Here is a 25,325-nt window from a genome sequence, read left to right on the forward strand (position 1 = left end):
AATGGAAAAATTCACAAATACTGCAAATACTAGCACAGCACTGCAGACTTAATATCTCTACTATTTAATAAACCCTATTAGATACAGCGATCAAAAACTGATATTTACTCTCTACTTCATACACATATGTAACTGGGCTAGGAGTACTGCACACGTGGACTGAAGAGACAATGGACAGACACTCTGTAAACATACCTGAATTGTTATAAATGGCCTCCAATTAAAATGTAGGAGCAATTAGTTTATTATATTAGTCCATTATTACATCCATTTAAAAGCTTAACTGTTTGATTTGACCCTCAAATCACATAGTTGGAAGTCCAAAGGGTAACATATAAGGGACAACTGCACCCAAAAGTTTGAGCCTACATTTAACTGTGGAAGAAAAATTGTGCTTGCAATATTGTAGGCCAGTTTAATACACAGCACCTTAAAATGTATTGCTTAGCAAAATTCTCTGAGGACATGGATTAACAAACCTTCACATTACTTTACTTAAGATTAACCAATGGAAAAACAAAGAGGAAAAGCAGACATCTATTTTTAAACAAAAAATGTTGCCCCATGTCAGGAAAAACGGTAACCCCATCATAAAGACAACAAAAACTCACTATTTAAGGCCCTGATCTTACAAATGCTTAACCACATGAGTAAGCATACACGAGTAGTCCTGTTGAATGTGCACATTTCCAAAGTCCTTAAATTAGCGCCATCATCATCTGGGCCTCCAACTGCATAGCCTATTTAGATTGCAATCTCCTCATGAAAGGTATAAATATATATAACTTTACAGTAGCTGCAATCAATATGGAAATTGCACATATAGTATACATACTGTGAGTTAAAGGTTAAACATCCATTTGGCTGCCGTTTGGGGTGCGAGGGGAAAAGAGTTATATGAGTTAATAAAACAGTCTATTTACAGCATTGATACATTTTCCTCTTACTCCTGATTTAGTCCTGTCAAGGTTTTATTTTTAAATCTATAATTTTTTATTTAACCATTAATACAAATAAAAAAAGTAACTTAAAAATAGATTGAGGGGAAAGGAAATATATATTTTAACTTGTGACATGAATATGGGCCTATCTACAAAGTGATTTACTGCACAGCAGGGCCAAGTGTGAATCCACAGTGTACCGGCTGCACTTTGGTACTTTCACTGAACTTCAGCAATGTCCACCTGGCACTGGTAGCACTAGCCATAAGAAGACTGAGCAACTGCTTAGGGCCCCAAACAGCTCCGGGGCCCCGATTTAGTGTAACCCCAAATCCCCCTTATTGAATGTGGGGGGGAACAAGAGAATTAGCATGTGTTGTGTTGGTATATTTTCTGGTTTGTGGAAATAATGCAATTAGTATTTTTTAGGGGATGGATAAGTGGCAAGGGGGAGGCAAAATTATTCCTGCTTAGGATCTCCTAAGGGCTAGCACCACCTCTGCTACATGATGAGTTACTACACAGCAAGCTGGTGAGTTGTAGATTTACATTCAGGCTTGCTGCACAGTAACTCTCCATCTAGACAAGCTTTATGAGATACCTAAGTAACTATATAATAGGGTTACCATACGTCCGGATTTTCCCAGACATGTCCGGCTTTTTGGGCCTCAAATCCCCGTCCAGGAGGAAATCCCAAAAAGCCAGACATGTCCGGGAAAATAGGGAGGGAGGGGCCGGCGGTGCTCGGCCGGGGGCCGGGGCTGGCGGTGCGGGGCCGGGGGCCGGGGCCGGCGGTGTTCGGCCGGGGCCGGGCCGGGGCCGGCGGTGCGGGGCCGGGGGCTGGGGCCGGCGGGGCCGGGGGCTGGGGCCAGCGGTGCTCGGCCGGGGGCCGGGCTGGGGCCGGCGGTGCGGGGCCAGGGCCGGGCCAGGGCCGGCGGTGCTCGGCCGGGGGCCGGGCCGGGGCCGGCGGTGCGGGGCCAGGGCCGGGCCGGGGCCGGCGGTGCGGGGCCGGGGGCTGGGGCCGGAGCCGGCGATGCTCGGCCGGGGCCGGCGGTGCGGGGCCGGGGGCCGGGGCCGGCGGTGCTCGGCCAGGGGCCGGGCCGGGGCCGGCGGTACTCGGCCAGGGGCTGTGGGGCTGGGGGTGGCGGTGCTCGACTGGGGGCCGGGGGCGGCGGTGCTCGGCCAGGGCCGGGCTGGGACCAGCGGTGCTCGGCCGGGGGCCGGGGCCGGCGGTGCTCGGCCGGATCCAGGGCCGGTGCCCCAGGGCCCGAGCCGAGCCAGGCGGGAGACACCGGGGCCAGAGCCTCTTGGCCTGGGTCGGCCGGCCGCCGGAGGGAGCCGTTCGGCCGGGGGGGGCCGGACTGGGCCGCGCCGCGCCGCCCCCATCCCCAGCCCCAGCCCCATCTTACCTGCTGCCTCCCTGTTTCAGGCTTCCCGCGAACATTTGATTCGCAGGAAGCAGGGGAGGGGGAGGAGGAGGGGGCGGAGCGTTCAGGGGAAGGGGCAGAGTTGGGGCGGGGACTTTGGGGAAGGAGCAGGGGCGGGGAAGGGGCGGAGTTGGGGCGGGGCCGGGGTCCCGTGGAGTGTCCTCCTTTTTTTAAAATTAAAATATGGTAACCCTACTATATAACCTTATATTTCTGAACTTTGTGCAGCCTTCCCTCTTTCCCTATTACCCATTTTTGGTTGCTCTCATTTATTGTATCTTCTTGTATATTTAGATTCTAAGTTCTTTCAGGCAGGGAATGGTTTTATTCAGTTTCTGAGGTGCCATAGGGTTGCCAGTAGGGCTGGCGCTTAATTGCAGTTAACTCATGTGATTAACTCAAAAAATTATTTGCAATTAATCACACTTTTAATTTCACTGTTAAACAATAAAATACCAATTGAAATTTATTAAATATTTTTGGATTTTTTTTACATTTTCAAATATATTGATTTCTATTACAACACAGAATACAGTGAACATTGCTCACTTTATATTATTTTAGATTACAAATGTTTGCACTGTAAAAATGATAAACAAAAGAAACAGTATTTTTCAATTCACCTCGTACAAGCACTGTAGTGCAATCTCTTTATCGTAAAAGTGCAACTTACAAATGTAGATTTTTTTTTTGGTTACATAACTTCATTCAAAAACAAAACAATGTAAAACTTTAGAGCCTACAAGTCCACTCAGTCCTACTTCTTGTTCAGCCAATTGCTAAGAGTAACAAGTTTGTTTACATTTACGGGAGATAATGCTGCCCACTTCTTATTTACAATATCATCTGAAAGTGAAAACAGGTATTCACATGGCACTTTTGTAGCTGGCATTGCAAGGTATTTACGTGCCAGATATGCTAAACATTTGTATGCCCCTACTTGCTTCGGCCACCATTCCAGAGGACATGCTTCCAGGCTGATGACGCTTGTTAAAAAAAAAAAGTCAATTAAATTTGTGACAGAACTCCTTGGGGGAGAATTGTATGTCCCCTGCTTTGTTTTACCCGCATTCTGCCGTATATTTCATGTTATAGCAGTCTCGGATGATGACCCAGCACATGTTGTTCATTTTAAGAACACTTTCACTGCAGATTTGACAAAATGCAAAGAAGGTACCAATGTGAGATTTCTAAAGATAGCTACAGCACTCGACCCAAGCTTTAAGAATCTGAAGTGCCGTCCAAAATCTGAGAGGGATGAGGCATGGATCATGCTTTCAGAAATCTTAAAAGAGAAACACTCTGATTCGGAAACTACAGAATGCGAACCACCAAAGATAAAATCAGCCTTCTGCTGGTGGCATCTGATTCAGATGATGAAAATGAATGTGGTCGGTCTGCACTGCTTTGGATCATTATCGAGCAGAACCCGTCATCGGCATAGACGCATGTCCTCTGGAATGGTGGTTGAAGCATGAAGGGACATATGAATCTTTAGCGCATCTGGCACATAAATATCTTGCGACACCGGCTACAACAGTGTCATGGGAACACCTGTTCTCACTTTCAAGTGACATTGTAAACAAGAAGCAGGCAACATTATCTCCTGCAAATGTAAACAAACTTGTTTGTCTGAGTGATTGGCTGAACAAGAAGTAGGACTGAGTGGACCTATAGGCTCTAAAGTTTTACATTGTTTTATTTTTGAGTGCAGTTATTTTTTTGTACATAATTCTACATTTGTAAGTTCAACTTTCATGATAAAGAGATTGCACTACAGTAATTGGATTAGGTGAATTGAAAAATACTATTTCTTTTGTTTTTTACAGTGCAAACGTTTGTAATAAAAAATAATAATATAAAGTGAGCACTGTACACTTTGTATTCTGCATTGTAATTGAAATCAATATATTTGAAAATGTAGAAAACACCAAAAATATTTAAATAAATGATATTCTATTATTTTTTAACGGTGTGATTAATCAAGATTATTTTTTTTAATCACTCGATTAATCGCAATTATTTTTTTTAAATCACTTTACCCTAGTTGCCATGTGTCCAGTTTTTGACCAGAAAGTCTAGACAAAAGGGAACCTGTACAGTGTCCGGTCAGATGTACTGACCAGACACCAAAAGTATGGTTACTGCAGGGGGTGGGAGGGTGGGGACGGGACGGGTCATCAACCTGCAGCAGCCCCTGCTCAGCCGGGACTGCCTCCTACCTGCATCTCGTGGACAGGCAGGCTCCGTGTCAGGGGCTGCAGTTCTCATCTCAGCCCCAGAGCAGAGTGAGGCCAGCTGGTGACGGGAGGGAGGTGGAGAGGATGGAGCGACAAGGAAGGAGGAGAGGGGAGAGCGGCGAGTGACAGGGGAGGGGTGGCGAGGAGCGAGCTGGGGGCAGGGCTTTGGGGGAAGAGACGGAGCAGGGGGAGGTTCCGGCACTCCTGCTGTAGTGTCCAGTTTTCAGAAATTAGAAAGTTGGCAACCCTAGTGCCTAACAAAGTTTTGATTGCTCAATAAATAATTATAAACGTTACAGATACTGCTGGAAATAGAAAAACATCCTCTCAAATCGCCAAGATGCATCAGACATCAAGTACATTAAGTTCCAGATTCTATCCGTGATTGAACCTCCTTTCACAGGATATACAGCAGGAACATCAAATGAAGGACATAAGAGAATACGCATAGATACACATAGATATTTCAAGGGCAGGAAAGAAGTTGGACATTTAGCATTGCTACCATTCTTTCGAACTACAACGGGGGAAAACAAGCTATCTCCCCTCAATGGGGGGGTTTAGATGATAAGAGCTGGTGCATTGTGCCCTAATTTCTGTTATGCACTTTTATTACATTAACAAGTTACTTGACACTGATGAACAACAAACAACAGATTTACATGCACATAAGCAGCATGACCAACCTTGAAAACCTCCCCTAAAACAGAGCTGGGGTGAATACTAGCCTTCTCAATGGCAAAACGATGCCAGCAAACTAGTCTCAACTTTCATGACATTGCCAATATGGAGCTATGGTTGGCAACATACAGCACTCTTCTATATTTGGCCAGCTAGTGACATGGGTCAATACAGCTACAACTAAATTGTATACCTCATAATTCATTATTTATTTTTATTATGGTAGTGCCTAGAGGCCTCAACCGAGAAAAGTGCTAGAATTCCATGTACAGTTGCCATATAGACATTGCCCTTAGTGAACTGGAGGCCAAGGTTCGGGTAAATTAAAAGTCTGAAACAGACTCTTGACTCCAGAGTTAGCATTCATATGAATTTGCATTTCCTTAGTCCATCTCCAGTTTCATTTGTCCCCTCTTGCTTCCTCTTTTAAAAACGGGAAAATTTACTTAGCTGGGTGTATGAAGTCTGAAAGTTTGATTGCCAAAGCTTAACATAACCGGAGTGTGACAATACGCCCCATATTCTTCATAGAGATATTGTTATAATATGAATATGGAATAACTAAGATATGTTTTATGCAAGATGGATCATGTATCATTGGAAAGGTTATGATTTACTTACTATGATTATTTTATTTGTATGTATGTATCATTTCTGTATCTGAAGTTAGGAATATGTAACAATTACAACTGTTTTTACAGCTGGGGAACACCCACCAGATGAATGCCACCAGTTTGGATGGGCCATTAGGGAAAGCAATAGGACTCTGAAGATGCTAATCTCCCACCTTCCTGAGAAGCTTCCTGGGTTATTGCTTTGACACTGCCGGGTCATTTGATCATGTCACCTGGTACTGAACCCCATCTTGGCCTACTTGTATTTTTCCACTAATAGGGAGTAGGGACCAAACTGGAAAACAAAGGATTCCCGCCATACGTAAATCCTATTTAAGGCAGGGAAGTGAGTTAATCTAAGTCATCGGTTCTTCACTGAATCCCCGCCCAAGTTGACTGCTGAAAACACCTAAGACTGATCTGGGGAAGAAAGGACTGGACCCAGGCTAGAAGGTGTCTGGCCTGTGAAAGGAATATCTGAAGTTCTAAGCTGCAAGCAAGAGCAGTTTCTCTACAAGAAACTCTGCAACCTGCTTAAAACAGCATTTAGGGTGAGAAATTATTACTTGTAGCCAGTTTCTTTAGTGTATTAAGTTTAGTTTGCATGTTTGTTTTATTTGCTCAGTAATCTACTTTGATCTGTTTGCTATCCTTTATAATCATTTAAAATCAATCTTTTGTAGTTAATAAACTTGATTTTGTTTTCTATAAACCAGTTTGTGCAAATCATAACTGGGGGGCAAAAAGCTGTGCATACCTTTCTCCACATTGAGGGCGGGGGAGATTTTCATGAGTTTACGCTGTACAGATCTCTGTGCAGTGCAAGACAATACAATTTTGGGTTTACACTCCAGAGGGGGTGTGCACTTGAGTGCTGGGCAATTCCCGTGCTGAGTCCTCCCACACAGAGCTGATCTCAGTGTCTGTGTTTTTCTGCAGCTGGGTTGGTCCCTTCCTGTGTGTGCGCTAGAGGAGGCTCGAGGGCCTAGCTTAGCAGGACAGGGTGAGGGAGCCCAGGCTGGTGGAATAGGCGGCCTCAGTGGCACCCCAGTACTTCAGGTGTCACCCTGGAAGGTGGGGGGTACCCATCACACTGAGTTCCTTAGCATACAGCATAGAGAAGTTTATACCCATTGAACATAATTGCCTTTTTACTTTAGAAAGTCTTATTTCTGCTGCAAGAGGGCTAGAGAGTTATGGAGATAAATAAACAAACCCCAACCATTAAATTTATGTCAACATTCTTACTCCACTCCTATTTTTTAAATGATGTTTCTAGTGAACTGGATGATCACGTTATTCATGTCTAGGTCACCAGTTCAAATAGGCCTCAGAGTAGTAGTGACAAAAGCCATTGAAATCTGAACATAAGAACAGCCATACTGGGTCAGACCAAAGGTCCATCTAGCTCAGTATCCTGTCTTCCGACAGTGGCCAATGCCGGGTGCCCCAGAGGGAATGAACAGAACAGGGTAACCATCAAGTGATCCATCCCCTGTCCCCCATTACCAGCTTCTGGCAAACCAGAGGCTAGGGACACTATCCCTGCCCATCCTGGCTAATAGCCATTAAGGGACCTATCCTCCATGAATTTATCTAGTTCTTTTTTGAACCCTGTTATAGTTTTGGCCTTCAGAACATCCTCTGGCAAAGAGTTCCACAGGTTGACTTGGCGTTGTGTGAAGAAATACTTCCTCTTGTTTGTTTTAAACCTGCTGCCTATTAATTTCATTTGGTGATCCCCTAGTTCTTATGTTATGAGAAGGAGTAAATAACACTTCCTTATTTACTTTCTCCAAACCAGTCATGATTTTATAGACTTCTATCATATCCCCCATTAGTCGTCTCTTTTCCAAGCTGAAAAGTCCCAGTCTTATTAATCTCTCCTCATATGGAAGCTGTTCCATACCCCTAATCATTTTTGTTGCCCTTTTCTGAACCTTTTCTTATTCCAATATATCTTTTTTGAGATGGGGTGATCACATCTGCACGCAGTATTCAAGATGTGGGCACACCATGGATTTATATAGAGGCAATATGATATTTTCTGTATTATTTTCTATCCCTTTCTTAATGATTCCCAACATTTTGTTAGCTTTTTTGACTGCCACTGCACATTGAGTGGATGTTTTCAGAGAACGATCTACAGCAGGGGTAGGCAACCTATGGCACGCGTGCTGCCTTCGGCACACAAGCTGATTTTCAGTGGCACTCACACTGCCCGCGTCATGGCCACCAGTCCGGGCGGCTCTGCATTTTAATTTAATTTTAAATGAAGTTTCTTAAACATTTGAAAAACCTTATTTACTTTACATACAACAATAATTTAGTTATATATTATAGACTTATAGAAAGAGACCTTCTAAAAACGTTAAAATGTATTACTGGCACGCAAAACCTTAAATTAGAGTAAATAAATGAAGACTTGGCACACCACTTCTGAAAGGCTGCTGACCCCTGCTCTACAGTGACTCCAAGATCTCTTTCTTGAGCGGTAATAGCTAATTTAGACCCCATCATTTTATATGTATAGTTGGGATTATGTTTTCCAATGTGCATTACTTTTCATTTATCAACATTAAATTTCATCTGCCATTTTGTTGCCCACTCATCCAGTTTTGTGAGACTCATTTGTCCCCATATGAAGTAATTTTGTGATCCCATTCTAGCTTCTAGTGGATAAGAGCCCACATTACAAAAAAGACCACCATAATTGGCAGGTTGTTGACAGTCTCAGCAGACATATCAATGACTGAATGGGCAAGGAGAATGAACCATTGTCTCACATCTAGACCTAGATCACACCTGAAGGTCAACATCTGAGGCATGTTGTGGGGAAGCTTATATTGCTTCTTTTCATGCTGCACTCATATTGTGAATAAACTTCAGCACCTTACACTTTTAAAAAATAAAGTCTGAAAATCCTAAAAACGTCTGCTTTGGATACCACTTCGCTTTTCTGAAACCATTAATCTCATTCTTGGGGTACTAATTGATTTCTTACAGTTACAGACAACCATAGAGTCTGGCAGTGGTCCTCCTGTCAGGCTGGAGATTTTTTATTTAGCACAACACGAAATGTTCTGGATTTCCATTTCTGACATTCTTCGGTAATGTGGATTTTTACTTCTAAAGTTTGTTTACATCATATAATTTAATTTTCTTTCAGAAGTGCTATAAACATCTCAGGCCTAATTCACAGTTGCTCTAAGACTACTCTATGCTGCAGGGTAAAAGGGACTTAAAATGCCAGAGAAGCGTACGGTGGCCTTACTTTAACTAAGAATTTAGACTTTCATGGGAGTATTCTCTAAGTCAGAGCCTTAATGCTAGGTGGTGCCATGGAATAGGATTCCACTTTAACTGACAGAGACACCTAGATAGAGCCATCTCTTGTATTTGTAAATTTCATATTTAAATACAGTATTTCCTAAAGTCTAACGACCCAGCTTCCCAACAGTTGACATCCATTGTGCCAGCAGAATCACATATTCCCACATTAGTGTATTTCATCTTTTCCAATACTGATTTATTCCCTGGAAACAATTTTTTGAGCATAGCTGGATGGATGTGGCAGTATGATATATTTTCAGAAAAGACCACCAGCCCAACATGGTGAAAGATAACAAACAACAGCCAACACTCCAGGAATTCTTTTAACTCTGCAAACACTGTATGGATGAGGAAAAATTCCAAGAGCCCAGAGATGGTGTTCTTCATACTTATAAAAAAGATTTCATCCTTTACTGAATCCAATATGAGAGAGTTTGATTTTCACTTTAAATTGAAGATGATGGAGTTAACAAGTGAACATTTGCACTAAGGATTCACAGCAAGCATTTCACAGTCTTGCTTGTCTTTTTAAGTGTTTTCATTCAATGTGTGAGCGTTCATTCGTATGGTGGCAGTGGAAGGAGGGGGCTGTGAAATGACAGCTATGCGCAAGTCCATCTTTTCTGTTTGGCATTATTACCATATATATTTTTGACAAGAAAGGATTAAAAAACAATATGGGAATTTCTACCTGTGCGCATTTGACTTTCTTCTTTCAATCAAGTAGGTGAGGACACACAAGAAAAAAACAAATATGAAATCAAAGAGGAATGGAAATATTGCTATGGCAGCTATGCTGCAGCTCATACATGTGACCCCATAGCTCAATCCCAATCAAACATACCTCTATTTTTTTAAACAGCTAATATTTTAAACAACAAACAGTACAGACTCTCTACCAGCAATGAACTGATACATAGTTTAAGGGCATGTTTAAGCTACTGTCTTATTAAACAGAATCTCCTCTTGCATGTGGCTGATAGACTTAATTCTTGGTCTCTAGGAATAACCTTCCAGCTCAGTTTGCAAAGCCAGCAAGCAGTTTTTGACCTGGTTTCCCTTCTTTTCTGGAGATAAGCATTACAGTAACATGATATCACAACTACATTTTAAAAACAAAATTGAAGGTCAGATGGCTGTAACCCAAGGTCAGACAAAAGTGATCCAAATGATGCTTGACCACCAAGGAAGAAAACCCAAGGGTTAAACGTTCAAGTTACACTAACCCAGGCAGGAGGGATTTTATTGCTCTTGCACTGTTTTCACAGGGACAGCCACATATTTGTGTGAGACACTTAACTTCTTTCTTTTAGTCAGAACATGTTGCTAATGCTTTTGCTATAGAAACCAGCTATTTAGTAGCTTCATGCACCCAAATTGGCAGTTTGTCTTCAATTTGTCTCACTTCTTTGTCTGCTGACTGAACTCTTAACCTGATCGGTCATTCACAAGAAATACAAAACAATCCACCCAAGTCTCTCTCTTGTGGCAGCTAGCGAAGGAACACTTTACAACAAAGATGCCAGGAAATCCAGGCCGCCAAGGTAGACAGGAAGAGACACACCTGATTCATGCTTTCTGGCTTCCAAAACAAGCATTTTAGCAGATTAAAGCTATTTTGATTTCATAGTTTTCTAGTCTATACAGATAATAGGAAGAGTAGGTGGCACAAATACTCACAGCAAATCAAATTTTCAAATGGACAACCACGATCCACAGCTTCACCTATTCAGATAGCTCATGTAACATTTCTAATGGCGTTACAAAACAAAATAGGGTTTTTTATGTTCCTCTTCTGTTAAACCCATGGGGACTTATTTACTTCATTGGTTCCACCAATGCAAGCCAGAGGAACCCAGACTCCAAACACAAGCAGTCATAAAGTCTTCAGAAACAGAATAAAGCAGCACTACCTGCCAGGACAGATCCTAAAATGTCCAGGGACAGGAAGGACAAAACCAACAGGGACATGTGCTGATGTAGTGCCTCTCTTCTGAACAGAATCCCTAGGGCAAAACTAACAGTATCACCTCCTAGCCTCCCCTAAAATGAATCCCAGCTATAGCCAAGAGTGAAAATTATACTCCTCTTTGCCAAAGGGTAGAGAGAATCTGCCCCATTAACTTGTGAACAATTTCTTATTGTATCTTCAGAACACAGAAGAACAGCACCAATTCCAAACCCAATATCTATAACACTTCTCAAGAACTGGTTTCCCGTTAAAGTGCATACTTAACAACTGAACTTACAATACCGGTACTTGTGAAAGCAGGCAGGAATTATCCCATTGCCTAATATAGCCATGAACATTTGTGCTTGGTTTGCACTACTGACAAATGTGAGACTGTATGTGTGATGGGATGTTCACCCCACACAACGCAGAGCAGGTTAAATAAGGATAATTAACCTGATTGGCTGCAGCTAGGGAAGAGCCAGAGATTGAAAGGCTGACTGAAGGTGGAGCCCAGCTGAAGAGGAACAGAAGGGGCTGGTATAAAGCCAAGAAATTGGCAGCAGATAGGAGCTGCAGGGGAAATAGCCTGCAGTTACTTACCGGGATGAGGGAGTTTGGGCTGGAAACCCAGAGACAGGGGAACAAGAACATGCAGGAAAGAATGCAGGGAAAGATCACAGGGTCTGGGAGAAAGCAGACCACAGTGACTAGACCAGGGGTCGGCAACCTTTCAGAAGTGGCGTGCCGAGTCTTCATTTATTCACTCTAATTTAAGGTTTTGCGTGCCAGTAATACATTTTAATATTTTTAGAAGGTCTCTTTCTATAAGTCTATAATATATAACTAAACTATTGTTGTATGTAAAGTAAATAAGGTTTTTCAAATGTTTAAGAAGCTTCATTTAAAATTAAATTAAAATGCAGAGCACCCGGACTGGTGGCCAGGACTAGACATAGGCTAAAGCCAGTGCGCTCCTCCCCCACCCCTGCCACAAAGCCAGGAGCTGATGCCAGCGCCCCCTCAAACCCCCGAAGCCGGGAGCAGTGCAGGGCTGAAGCAGGCAAACCTCCCTCCACCCCAAGCCAGGAGCTGGGAGCCCCAGTGCCCCCCTTCCCCCAAAAGCTGGGAGCCACACCGGGAGCCTGCCCTTGCCTGTACACAGCCCCTAGCTATGCCCTGCCTGAACCCTGAGCTACTCCCCTACCTGTACATAGCCTACCCCCTGCCTGCACCCCGAGCTACTCCCCTGCCTGTGCACAGCCCCTAGCTACCCCCTGCCTGCACCCTGAGCTATTCCCTTTCCTGTACACAGCCCCCTGCTACCCCCTCTCTGCACCCTGAGGTACCCCCCTGCCTGCACCCTGAGCTACTCCCCTGCCCACACACAGCCCCAGCTACCCCCTGCCTGCACCCTGAGCTGCTCCCCTGCCTGTGCAAAGCCCCTAGCTACCCCCTGCCTGCACGCTGAGCGATTCCCTTTCCTGTACACAGCCCCCTGCTACTCTCTCTCTGCACCCTGAGGTACCCCTCTGCCTGCACCCTGAGCTACTCCCTTGCCCACACACAGCCCCAGCTACCCCCTCCCTGCACCCTGAGCTACTCCCCTGCCCACACACAGCCCCAGCTACCCCCTCCCTGCACCCTGAGCAATTTTCAAAATTCACAAAATGGCAAAGAGCCTTGTACTTCTCTAATAAAGAGTTCTTAGTCTTACACCACTTCCCCAGAGAAAAGAGTTCCTCACTATTGTAAAAGTTGGCATTGTCCATCCCTAAAGGAACAAGCACAGTCCAACATACAGTTGTACGAAAAAAGGAATTATATTTGCTACTCACTACAGATCCCTCAATGTATGTTCCTGCAGTGTCTCCATGAAAAACAATGTTCAACTTTTTGAACAAAACCCCCTCTTTGAGTTATATTTTTTGGTTGCATCCCCCCACAGCCCAGACAGGCTGGGTGGCCTCCTGAGTGAGTCAGGGTGTGGAGGTGGCGCTTGCTCTCTCCCTGGACCCCGCTGTGTGGAGCTGGCTCAAGCCCCACCAGCTCTTGCCCCCTCCTCCCCCCAAATAGAAGTAAAAGTATGCCTATGTCCAAGAGTCCCAGCCTGGCCCGGAGCCCCAAGTTCCCTGTCCCCGCTGGGCCCTGGCATTTTTATAGCATGTTGAGGGGGGCCTCAGCAAGGAACTCCTGGACTAGATGACCTCCTGAGGTTTCTTCCAACCCTAATCTTCTATGAGTCTAAGTTGGTCCACATGATCATGAATGAAAGGGCAGAAGGTAATTGGTACAATTCCTGTTCTTCACACTGTCAAAAGAATCTGTGTAATCCATATCTAGGGGGTTAGAACAGGAGAATTCCAGTCAGAACTCCTCCTATATTATAATCTAAAACAAAAATAAATTGATTTGGATCTGCTGCTGCCTGTCACCTACTTGCACACATTGAAAATATACCTGTAGAACAACACAAAAAAAGGGACGTTGTACCTGTGCCCTCATTTCTTCAGATAAATGCAAAACCTTTTATTCAATAAATTATTGGACCCAAAGCCAGTAGGGACAGTCATTAGAACAGTACAACCACCTTACAAAAATAATAAGCAGCATGTTATTTAAAAACAGAGACTGACAGGCTGCTTGGGAACCAGGCTGTTGCTGTTCTGTAAGCAAGCCTGGTGTGAACATCTGCACAAAAGCTGCCGAAGGACGCTGCCACAACTAAAATATTCAGTTAGCCAGCTCTCAGGAAAACTATGTCCTCTAGAGGAACATGAAGGAAGTAATATCTTTGCAGCAGGTTCTCACAGTGTCTACTTGTTTCAACATATTGTAAGAAGCTGCCTTCACAAAATGGCAAAGAGCCTTGTACTTCTCTAATAAAGAGTTCTTAGTCTTACACCACTTCCCCAGAGAAAAGAGTTCCTCACTATTGTAAAAGTTGGCATTGTCCATCCCTAAAGGAACAAGCACAGTCCAACATACAGTTGTACGAAAAAAGGAATTATATTTGCTACTCACTACAGATCCCTCAATGTATGTTCCTGCAGTGTCTCCATGAAAAACAATAAGCAACAATACAAATACCCAGAGTTGGCAGAATCCAAATTTTACTTACATGTGCTGCGAAGCATTTGGATAGAGCTCTGAAAATTGTGGTGCAGAATCCTCAGGGCCATGAGGGGCAGCATGGCTGATAACCATCATTATGGGCCTATGGGGATACATTCTCTTAGACATTTTGAAGTAATTAATGCTCTCATTAGTGATTAAGTCTGTGAAGTAGTCCTGTAACATACATTTAACACAAAATAAAAATTACAAAGTGCATCATTAATCAGATCACAGTATTATGTTATACCAAGTAATCATTAGCGCTTAGATCAGGAAGTAAAAACGTACCTTCAAAGAGGCACATGATCATAAAGAACACAGGACACACCAGGCATTAATTACTTTCTTAGGAAGGCATATTAGATGGGAGTGTATTTTGCAAAACTCTCTTACCCATAAAACAGGTTGTATTAACTGAATATGATTACCAGACTTGGCAACATAGTGTTTTCCAGCACATAAAATAGAGCCGATATATACTACTTAAATTTTGTTGATAAAGCTCTTTGACAAAACATAATGATACCAAAGTGCAAGAAACCACCCATACCTAATATCATTTCATATTTACATCTAAGTCCTTATTATGTACTTTCTTCAAAATATAGATTTGCCTCTGTGCGACCTGGGAGAAGTCTACAACACTGAACATATTAAAAAAATATGGTTGCCTAGGAATGTCTTTATCAAAGAAATTGCATTCAAACATATAAATATAGGGAGCACTTGAATTCCTGCAGGGTCTGTTCTTTTAATTGTACAACATAAAGAATTGCAGCTGCTGAGGTTAAGGTTGTTACTTGCTAATAAACTTGTTTAACCCGCAGCCAAGGTGGCAAATGGGAAAGGGAGGAAATGGAAAGAAGAAAAAAAGATGAAAACTTAAATTAAACCACCTGCCACCTCTAAGCATTCTTTGTTGGCCTGGAGGTCTAGTGTGAGTTTCATTGAGAAAGTTCTGAGATGATGTTTGCAATTTCAAGCACTTTCAGGCATGACTAATCACATGTTGTGGATTCAAGACTCTAAACAGCTGCAAAAGCAGTGCCTGAGGGACTGGATCTGTGTCCCTCGCATGTCAGTGTTAGGACAAGCCAACCAGCTGTAATCTCTCTCTCTCTCTCTCTCTCTCTCTCCCTCTCCCCTCATCCCTCTCTCTCTCACACAGCAGATAAAGTAGTCTAGATATGTTAATGCTCCTGTAATGATGTGGAGAAGACTGACTTCTTATTTATAGGAACTATGATGATCTGGTCACCTACCAGGGCACCAGTGTTTTGGCAGTTTTTGATATCTCAGTCTGGTAAAATGAAATACCCTCAGAGGAGGTCATTGAATGGGTTATTGCTCTCAATTTTCTTCCTGTTTTCCTAAACATTATACATTCTTGCTATACACAGAGAATGTGGAAGGAATTTATAACTAACTAGTATTCTTTATTTTTTATTTTACACTTTGTATCAGTGTCATGTAATTTCTACAGGTGGGGAAATCAGAAACAGCTCTTGTGAGCTTCCAATGAAATCTCATTACATGGGTCAGAAACTACAGCTGCAACATCTGTATCATCCTCCACGAGCGCCATTCTGAGGAAATTCCAGCTTGCATAAAGTGATTTGGAAACTACAGCATTTCCAGTGCTAAACGCTTCTGAGAAATCTTACTGCAGTGGGCAGGTCACCTTGGCATACATTCCAAATGTTGTCAGGAGTGCAAACAAAGTCTGAAGTTTTCTAACCCTTGTTTTTTGCACTTATCTATTCTCATTCTCATATCTGGAGCCTGACACCACAGACACACTATTCCCTGCCCCCCCACGCACACCCAGTATAATGGAAAACAGCACCAGATAAGCTTTGCTTAATATTTGCTTAACTGGCAATACTCAGCTGTACCATCATCTTAACATAAGAGATCAGCAACACAAGACACAATATTTTCTTCAAGAAAGGCCTTTATTCTTTTTTCTTACATGGAGCCACCCATTTCTGAGAGAGAGAGAGACATCAGATTAAAGACACTTTGTAGCTTTTTATCCATTCTACAATGGCACCTTTAAATTTGAGAAACTGATCTCAAGTTATCCGATTCTATGACTGTGAGAAAATGACATGGGTGTAATCAATCAAAGGTGAAGTCATCTGATGCAGTGTAAATGTGTCTGGACATTACCTTTGCATAATCAAATCCATGTTTCTCTTTGTAGCCATTGTGACAAACGGTGTAATTATAGAAGCGAGAGTTCTTGATTAATCCAACCCACTCTCTCCACCCAGGAGGGATGTAGCTGCCATTGTATTCATTGAGGTATTTCCCAAAAAAAGCTGTGAAGGAGAAAAAAGGCACATATATCAGGGGAATTTTGGCTTTTCACTCTGAATTTTCTAGTTCAACTCAAAAGCATAAATATGTGAATGAAGGGTCCTATTTTACTGTGGACCACATCAACATAAAAATGTGTTCGTATGAGTCAAGATGTTGCACGTCTGAAATTCAGATAAAACAACCACCAATATTAATAGTTTCATATTTTTTAAATTAAAATTAGGTGTTTCCCAGACCCTGTTGCCAACTCTCCTGATTTTAGATGTTTTTCTTAAGCCCCAGTTCCTGGAGTCATGTGATCATATGAGACTCTCACTTTTCATTTAAAATGAATAAGTTTCTAGCCATCATGGTTGTAGAGAAAAGTTTGAAAATGGACTATATGCTCAAAACCCAGAAGGTAAATTAAAAAACCCAACATTTTTTAGAATCTCATGAGTAAGCCAAATTTCATGTTGTTTAGGATTTGGCTCATGATTTTTGAATGTTTGTAGATGGCCATACTGCTACACTTCCTGGGTAGATACAGGATTTGGGGACATTGGTCTATGGCAGGACTCATAGCAATCCCTTGGAACCGATGGGCAAAACTGCAGGACACTGCCTTTGGGAAAGAAAATGCTCCTTAGACGAGCCTAGTTTGAGAAGGCCAGTCTGCTACTACAGGTTCTGTGAGGCAGAAGTGAAGGAGATGAGAGGACCAAGGAAGCAGGCTCTAGGTCTGCTGCTACTAAGAGTGACATGCAATAACATGGACAGTTCTTTCCCTGAGAGTTGCTCCTGATCTATTACCAGAAGCCAGCTCCTTCATCCAGAGCTGGTAACTCTCAGAAGCCCATTCATTTGCTATTTCTTCCTTCACCCCCACATCTCACGTGACTGCAGGTCCTCATACTAGTTCCCAGAGGAGAATGAAGGGTGGGGGATTCCTTCAGTAGATGCACTTTCTGTAGTCTACCTCATCAACAGTCAGAAATGAGGGGCTTCCCTGGGCGCACAAAGCTAGACCCCTTTGAGGGTGAGTGACCGAGAGGACATTTCCCTTCCCACAGGCAGAGTCCCTATGCTGGTAAATTGCCTATAGTTCCCCGGTGTTGTTCTGCATTGTAACTCAGATACGACAAATCCTGTTTTTAACCAGGAAATGGAAGCAGCTAGGGAAACACCAAATTCAATCTGAACAAAAAGCACGTGTGGGAAGGTTTACAAAACAATTCCCAGTGGAGGGTGGGGGAGGTTACCATGCCAGCTTCACCATTTGAATTTGAAAGTGCCAGAAAAAGGGGAAAATATCAGAAGGTTCAGTTTGATCTCACTTGGCGTGTGCAGGGGTGCCTGGGCTGGGAGCACTGTCAGAGTGGCAAGTGGGAGCCAGCCTCAAAATTTCCCCACAGCCTCCCAGGGATCCCTTATCCCTGCCTTCCAGGGTGCAGAGGGGTCACCCTGGCAATGCACTTCACTGCTCCGTAACCAGTGGTGTGTGTTTTTCCTCTGACACCTTCATTTTATGTCAAACTTCAAAACAAACAGACAAAAATAAATAAAAACAACAGAACAAAAACACCTTCATTGAACATCCCATTTTAAAGTTTAAGAATGGCAAGGTTTCCTTTTAATAGTTTGACAGCCCTGAAGACTCATGTCCTAATTATCTTCAGAAGAATGGGTTAACGCTGATCTGAGTTGCTGACCTATGCAAATGGAGGTGTGATTTCCATTTGCAACAGAGTGCAATAGACTGCATCACAGATTGTCAGTGTAGACAGGACTAAGGAAGTTGCCCCAAGGAACTCTGGGATACATCCAGAAAACTTCCGGGACCCAAGTCAAGATGGGGCCATGTGCACACAGGAAAGGAATAGGGCTTAACACGTGCTCGGGCCCTGCAGGGTCCTGTGGCCCTAGGTTCGAGTCCTAGGTTAACACAATTGGTGTGTGAAAATAAGGGGGTTAGGGGCTCTAGCCCAGGCTTTAATTTGCTGTGTAGACATACTCTTTAAGGCATCTTTCCTAATCCTTTAATCATTTGTGTGGCTCTTGTCTAAAACCTCTCCAATTTATCAATATCCTTCCTGAATTCTAAGCACCAGAAATGGACACAGCATTCCAGCAGCACTCACGCTAGTGCTAAACATAGAGGTAAAATAACTCACTACTCCTACTTGAAATTCCCCTGTTTATGCATCCAAGGATTGCATTAGCCCTCTTGGCCACAGCCACATCATGATCAGCTGAAGCTGATTATCCACCTGGACCCCCAAATCTTTTTTCAGAGTCACAGCTTCCCAGGATAGAGTCCCCCATCATGTAGGTATGGCCTACATTCTTTGTTCCTAGATGTACACATACAGATGTTTACATATTAAAACACATATTGCTTTTTGCACCCAGTTTACCAAGCGACCCAGATCGCTCTGTATCAGTGACATATCCTCTTAAATTATTTACCACTTCCCCAATTTTTGTGTCATTTGCAAACTTCTTCAGTGATGATTTTATGTTTTCTTCCAGCTCATTAATAATTACGTGAAATTGAATTCGGCCAAGAACTGATCCCTGCAGGACCCCACTAGAAATACACCTATTTGATATTATTCCTTGTTTACAATTACATTGACACCTATCAGTTATCCACCTTTTAATCCATTTAATGTGTGCTATGTTCATTTTATATCTTTCTAGTTTTTTAATCAAAATGTGATTATAAATTCAAATGCCTTACAGAAGTATATTACATCAACACTATTACCTTCATCAGCCAAACTTGTAATCTCATCAAAAAAAGACATCAAGTTAGTTTGACTGGATCTATTTTCCATAAACCCCATTCTGATTGGCATTAATTTTATTACCCTCCTTTAATTCTTTATTAATCAAGTCCTGTATCAGCTGTTCCATTATCTTGCCTGGGATCTATGTCAGACTGACAGGTCTATAATTACCCAGGTGATCCTGTTTACCCTTTTAAAATATTGGCACAACGTTAGCTTTCTTCCAATCTTCTGGAACTTCCCTGGTGTTCCAAAACTTATTACAAAATCAACATTAATGTTTCAGCGAGCTCCTCAGCCCGCTCTTTTAAAACTCTTGGATGCAAGTTATCCATATCTGCTGATTTAAATATGTCTAACTTTAGTAGCTGCTGTTTAACATCTTCCTGAGATAATAGTGGAAAAGAAAGAATGTTATAATTTGATATGACTACATCATCTGTTTTCCCCCAGAATAGAAATTTATGGAACAGTTCTGCCTTTTCTGCATTATTATTGATAATTCTATAATTTACAACTGGTAATGGACCAATACAATTGCTAGAATTCTTTTTATTCCCAATATACTTTAACAATGCCTCCTTATTGTCCATACACTTTACTGGTCATAGATTTCTCCTTCTATCCCTTTGCTTCCCTTGTCAATTTTTGATATTTCCTAGCTTCTAATTTATATTCATTACTATCTAATTCCCCTTTCTTCAATTTGTTATATTATATAATATATATAATATAATATAAAGAAAGAAAGAAAGATACATTACAGATGTCCCAATTTTATAGGGACAGTCCCGATTTTTGGGTCTTTTTCTTATATAGGCTCCTATTACCCCCCACCCCCGTCCCGATTTTTCACACTTGCTGTCTGGTCATCGTATCTTGGCCATTTAGTAAAGTGTCATATATCATTCACATTTGTCTGACGAAATTCCTCCTCCCAAGTGATTTGGCTCATAGTTGTTTTCAGCTTTGTGAAATTGGCTCTTTTAAAGCATCAATATATATATATATCACTGGTCTGGACTTTATTCTGTTTGCACATTACAATGTGATCAAGTCATGATCACTTGTACCTAAGTTACCATTAATTGCTAGTTCTGTAATCAGTTCCTCTTTATATTTGATGAGGTTTAATACAGAATTCCGTCATATTGGATGCAACACTTTTTGATTAATATGATCCATCCAGTTTACATGCCTGCCAAGTGTCATTCATCTGGAGTGACAGTCACACATTTGCCTTGATGCCACTATCATGCCAGCTGGAATTTCACTCATAAGTAAGGCTGCAAATCATTCACGGAGGTCACAGAAGTCATGGTATCCGTGACTCTCCATGACCTCCATGAATTTTGCAGCGCTGGTGCAGCTGACCTCAGGACCACCCCAGCAGCTGGGGAAGCCCAGGGGCCAGCTGCACCGGATGCTGCTCTGGCAGTTCCAGGCAGCTTGTCCCCTGTGCTGCCCTAGAGCAGCGGTCTGGGACTAGAGGTGGTGGTGGCAGGGCCCCGGGCCATCCCCGGCCCAGACCAGCGGTGGTGGGGCCCCGGGTTGCCCCCCACCCAGACCAGTGGTGGCGGCGCGCCTGGGTTGCCCCCGGTCGGAATGGCAGCAGTGGCGGGACCACGGGCTGCTCCCCACAGCAGCGGTAGGGGGCCCCAAGCCGCCCCCCCTCCAGTGGCAGGAGGCCCCAGGCACTCCCCACTTCAGCAGCAGGTGGCCCCTGGCTCCCCCCCAGCTGCAGCGGGGCCCCAGGCTCCTCCCCCCTCCAGCAGCAGTCTTCAGGAGCGCCCCACTTCCAGCAGGTAAGATTTAGTCACGGGTATTTTTAGTAAAAGTCATGGACATGTCACGGGCCATGACTTTTTGTTTATTGCCCGTGACCTGTCCGTGACTTTTACTAAATATACCCATGACTAAAACGTAGCCTTACTCATAAGCAAGTAGATAGTCGAGCAAGATTTTCTGTCAACTCCTCCTCCTCCCAGCTACTGGAGCCTATCCTGGGACTACTTAGTAGGTAGCCACGTCTCCCTCCTCTTCCCCTCTCATTGCTCCCCCTGTGACTCTTAGGGCAGCACTGCGAGGCAGGAAGTGGGGTGGAATAGAATCATAGAATATCAGGGTTGGAAGGGACCTCAGGAGGTCATCTAGTCCAACCCCCTGCTCAAAGCAGGACCAATCCCCAACTAAATCATCCCAGACAGGACTTTGTCAAGCCGGGCCTTAAAAACCTCTTAAAAACCACTGTGGTCGTGCTGAGAATCTACATATTTCACCCGCAGGAGGTAGCTAAGATGTGACTCTCTCACAGGACAGAGGGGTTACAAAGAAACTTAGGGAGAGAAAGGACTGATGGGGAGAAATATGGAGGAGGAGGCAGAAACACTGTTGGAAGAGAAGCCATAGGGAAGGGCCAAATAGTGGGCAAAGAGAGAGACAACAGTAAAGAAAAAAAAAGAGAGATAGGAGAGAGACTGGAACAAAGAGAGGGAAAACACTACAGAGACATGTAAAATAAATGGTAATCTTGTAGCTAAAGCACAGGACTGTAGTCAGGAGTACTGGTTTCCATTCCCAGCTCTGCCACCGATTCACTGAGTGACCTTGGGAAAGTAATGTCACTTCCCATATCTCAGTTTCCCATCTGTAAAAGGAGCATAATACTAACCTGCTTCCCATATAGATCAGAGAACCTTCAGATCCTGGGATCAAAGTATTGTCATTAAACTGTTATGACAGGTGGGGCTGGTACCATCGCCTATAATTAAGGCTGTCTGACACTTGGCATTATAAGGCCCCCTGTTTCAGTTGCTTACAATTTTGCCAAACTTTAAACATTTGGGCTGAAATTTTCCATTCTGTCTGCCTCTGGCTGGTTTTTTTTGGGGGGTGGTGGTGGTGGCTTTTTGTTTATTTTTAATTTCAGCTAAAATAGTTGGGTGTTTTCCAGTGGGGGCACTGGGCAGGGCAGGGGAGGTAGGTAGCAAACAGCCAGGGAAATGCGGGACAGGGAGTTGGGGAAGGGGACCACCCAAAACGGGAGGGCAGCAAACTGCAAGGGAGGAGGGGGACCACACGAGATTGGGGAAAGCAGTGAACTGCAAAGGAGAGGGGGACCACCTGAGACTGGGGTGAGGGTGGGGGTGGAAAACCATGGGCAGGCAAGGGGAGGAGGAGGAGGCCCAACAGCCCAGTGCAAACTAAGGAGAAGTGTGTGTGTGTATGTGGGGGGGGGGACGCAAGAGGGACATGCACCCACATGTGCTTGTGAAAGCAGTAACAATCCCAGGATGGGTGGAGGCAGGCATCCAAGCCTGCCAGCAGATGGTCATCAGCAGGAGAAGCAGTGTGTGTGTGGGTCCATGCTGCTCCCCCACCTCTGCAGCAGCAGCAGCAGCAAGGCAGAAGCTCAGCAGCAGCCTCCTCCTCCAGCAGCAGTGACAGCAGCAATGACAGCCCAGCCCATAGAGCCACAGGTGTGTAGGAATGAGGCAGGGGATTGCAGGAAGAGAAAGGAGGATCTCATGATTAAGGCAATTGAATGCTGCCCTGGATAACTAGATCCTATCTCTGCCTATGTGATGCTAGGCAAATCACAAACTGAATTTTTCGCAGGTGATCATTAATTGTGGGTGCCTCTTTTTCTGGGTTCCCTACTTGAGGAACCCTGCTTGTCCAAACCTCTTTACCCAGCCATTCCCAAGCCCCTCCCCACCCACCTCCTGATCCAACCTGTCTCTACCCTACCCTGACCTCCAGTAACCTCCCTGCCCACATTCCCTGTTCTGACTGGCTTCCCTGGGCTACTTGAGACCCTGGGGTCTGCTTTGCAGAAGTGCTGAGCATTCACAGCTGCACATGAAGTCAATGGGAGCTGTGCTTTGAACACATGAAGTGCTACATAATGATAAGTTCTCTGAAAAATCAGGCCCTAGGTATTTCAAATTGGGCACCCAAAATTCTGCATTTCCTAACTTTTGAGTGCTGGAGTTTGCAAGCTTAATAGTGCTCTTTAACATGATTTTTTTTTGGGATGTGTAATTAGAAATGGGGAGTGACAGGCAGAATCAAAGGCTTGATTACTCCACTCATTCACATTTGCAAAATGTCACTCGGAGCTATTTTTGAACTTGACAGCTATGATGTTATTTCTGTGATAAAATAGTAAATAGTAGTTACCAAAAATACTAACACAATCTTGTCAAAGGGACTAACACAACTACTACTCGAATGTCCTAGGTATGGTGAAAAGCTGAATACTAGTGATCTGGGAACAACAGCAGCCTTGGTAATAGATTGAGTTTGTCAATTTACATTAACTGAGGTCCGTTTATTGGTCAAAAGCTGAGAAGGATAAGAATAATTAAATATATTGAGGAAAAAGCCAGTCTTTTAATTCAACCATTTCTCAACTGGATTTCCTTAGCACTACTGAGGACAGATGAGTGCAAGCCAATCGAAGAACAGTGCCTGGTTCTCTGCCCCTAAATGAAGACACATGCCACGCTGAACAGAACACACCGACCATACAGTGGCAAGAGTATACACTACGGGTGTTCTGTGTGCAGTTTCAAAATCGAAGAATCATAAAATAAAATGGTGTATGCCAAAGGCCTCTCTGGCAGCTGGCACTGTAATGCCCAAATATTGTCCCTGCTCTTTGCATACTTAGCGCATACAATCAACCCACATCCTTGACTTGGCTGTAGCTAAAGTTTCTGACTTGCCCAGGTCTGAGTACTGACTAGACTATAGCCTCAGGCAATGCACATATTTAGAAGCAGCTCAGCAAAGCTATGGGGCTTAGGAAGCCATTTCTATTTGTAATGAATAAAACAGATTATGGCTCAATGGGTAAAAAGTCTCATTAAAAAGCAATGCAATTTTCAGGGGACATCTTTCCACTGTTATATGTAATGGCCCCCATGGGGACCACAGCAAAGATAAATGCAGATTTTTGCATTTTAATAAGACAGGTTTTATCTGCATTTTGGCAGTTTTGCTAACTGTTCCCAGGAGACAGTGTTATTTTTAATGACATGTATAGTAGTTTGCTACATTGGAATAACTGCAGTCTGTGTGACAATGCTCAATTAAGTTTATGCAAATAATGACATGGCAAGGTGAGCAGTTATCTGGATATCCTTATGGCTTTGGAATGTTTTTGTCACTGCAAAAGATAAACATTTGGCGAAGTGCAAGCATCTAGTATAAATGCACTCCTTAAAGCTTGTAATTGATTTTTACTTTTCTCCCTAACAATTAGCTAAAGGTCTTGAACTGGATTGGGGCCTAAAATAATGATATCTAAGGGGTTGCCCAGGTGCAAGCCTTGGGAGAATTTGACCCAGGAATTTTCTGGATTCTGAGGGCAAGATTTTCATAATTTACTAAGATTCACCTTCTTGCAATATCAAATATATTTTATATAAGATCTTTTTCCAACTTCTTTCTTACTATCAGACTATTTTGAAGACACTGTACCACAAAATTAGTCATGTCACTACCATCTGTGCTAGTGGGTGTCATATAGCTAGACAGTGTAAATGCACTGCAGACACATCCCTAGTTTTTCCATAGACCACAGGACATCTATTGCATACAGGCTGCAGCTACCCATTGATGTTTGCAGGGACATTTCTGATTTTAACAAAAACAACCCCCGCCCCCCCAAACAAACAACCAATAAAAAAACCCACCACACCTCTAAAAAGACATAGTACAGTAAGGTTTACTCCCCGTGACCCAGACAACTGTTTTAGGTAGACAGCCCACTTCCTTTAACAAAACTAGCTATGAGGAAACCATTTACTGGAGTTGCAAAGAACTGTTTGTATGAGATTTCAGTACTGACGCAGAATGATTCAATGCCTTTGGGGACAGAGCCCAACACAACTGAAAGGCCAGTACTATTCCAGTCAA

General features: G+C 43.4%; 1 protein-coding gene across 2 annotated transcripts in view; it reads right to left on the minus strand.

Moving 5' to 3' along the window:
• SULF1 (sulfatase 1) overlaps positions 1-25,325 on the minus strand; it is a 102,676-nt gene that overhangs the window by 61,252 nt on the left and 16,099 nt on the right. For both annotated transcript variants that reach the window (XM_065397997.1, XM_065397998.1), the window contains 2 exons: positions 16,477-16,628; positions 14,309-14,478 (listed from right to left, as the gene is read on the minus strand). In XM_065397997.1, coding sequence (XP_065254069.1) covers positions 14,309-14,478; positions 16,477-16,628 — 322 coding nt within the window. The remainder of the gene's footprint in view (positions 1-14,308; positions 14,479-16,476; positions 16,629-25,325) is intronic.

This window comes from Emys orbicularis, chromosome 2, assembly GCF_028017835.1.
Source record: "Emys orbicularis isolate rEmyOrb1 chromosome 2, rEmyOrb1.hap1, whole genome shotgun sequence".
Lineage (NCBI taxonomy): Eukaryota > Metazoa > Chordata > Testudines > Emydidae > Emys > Emys orbicularis.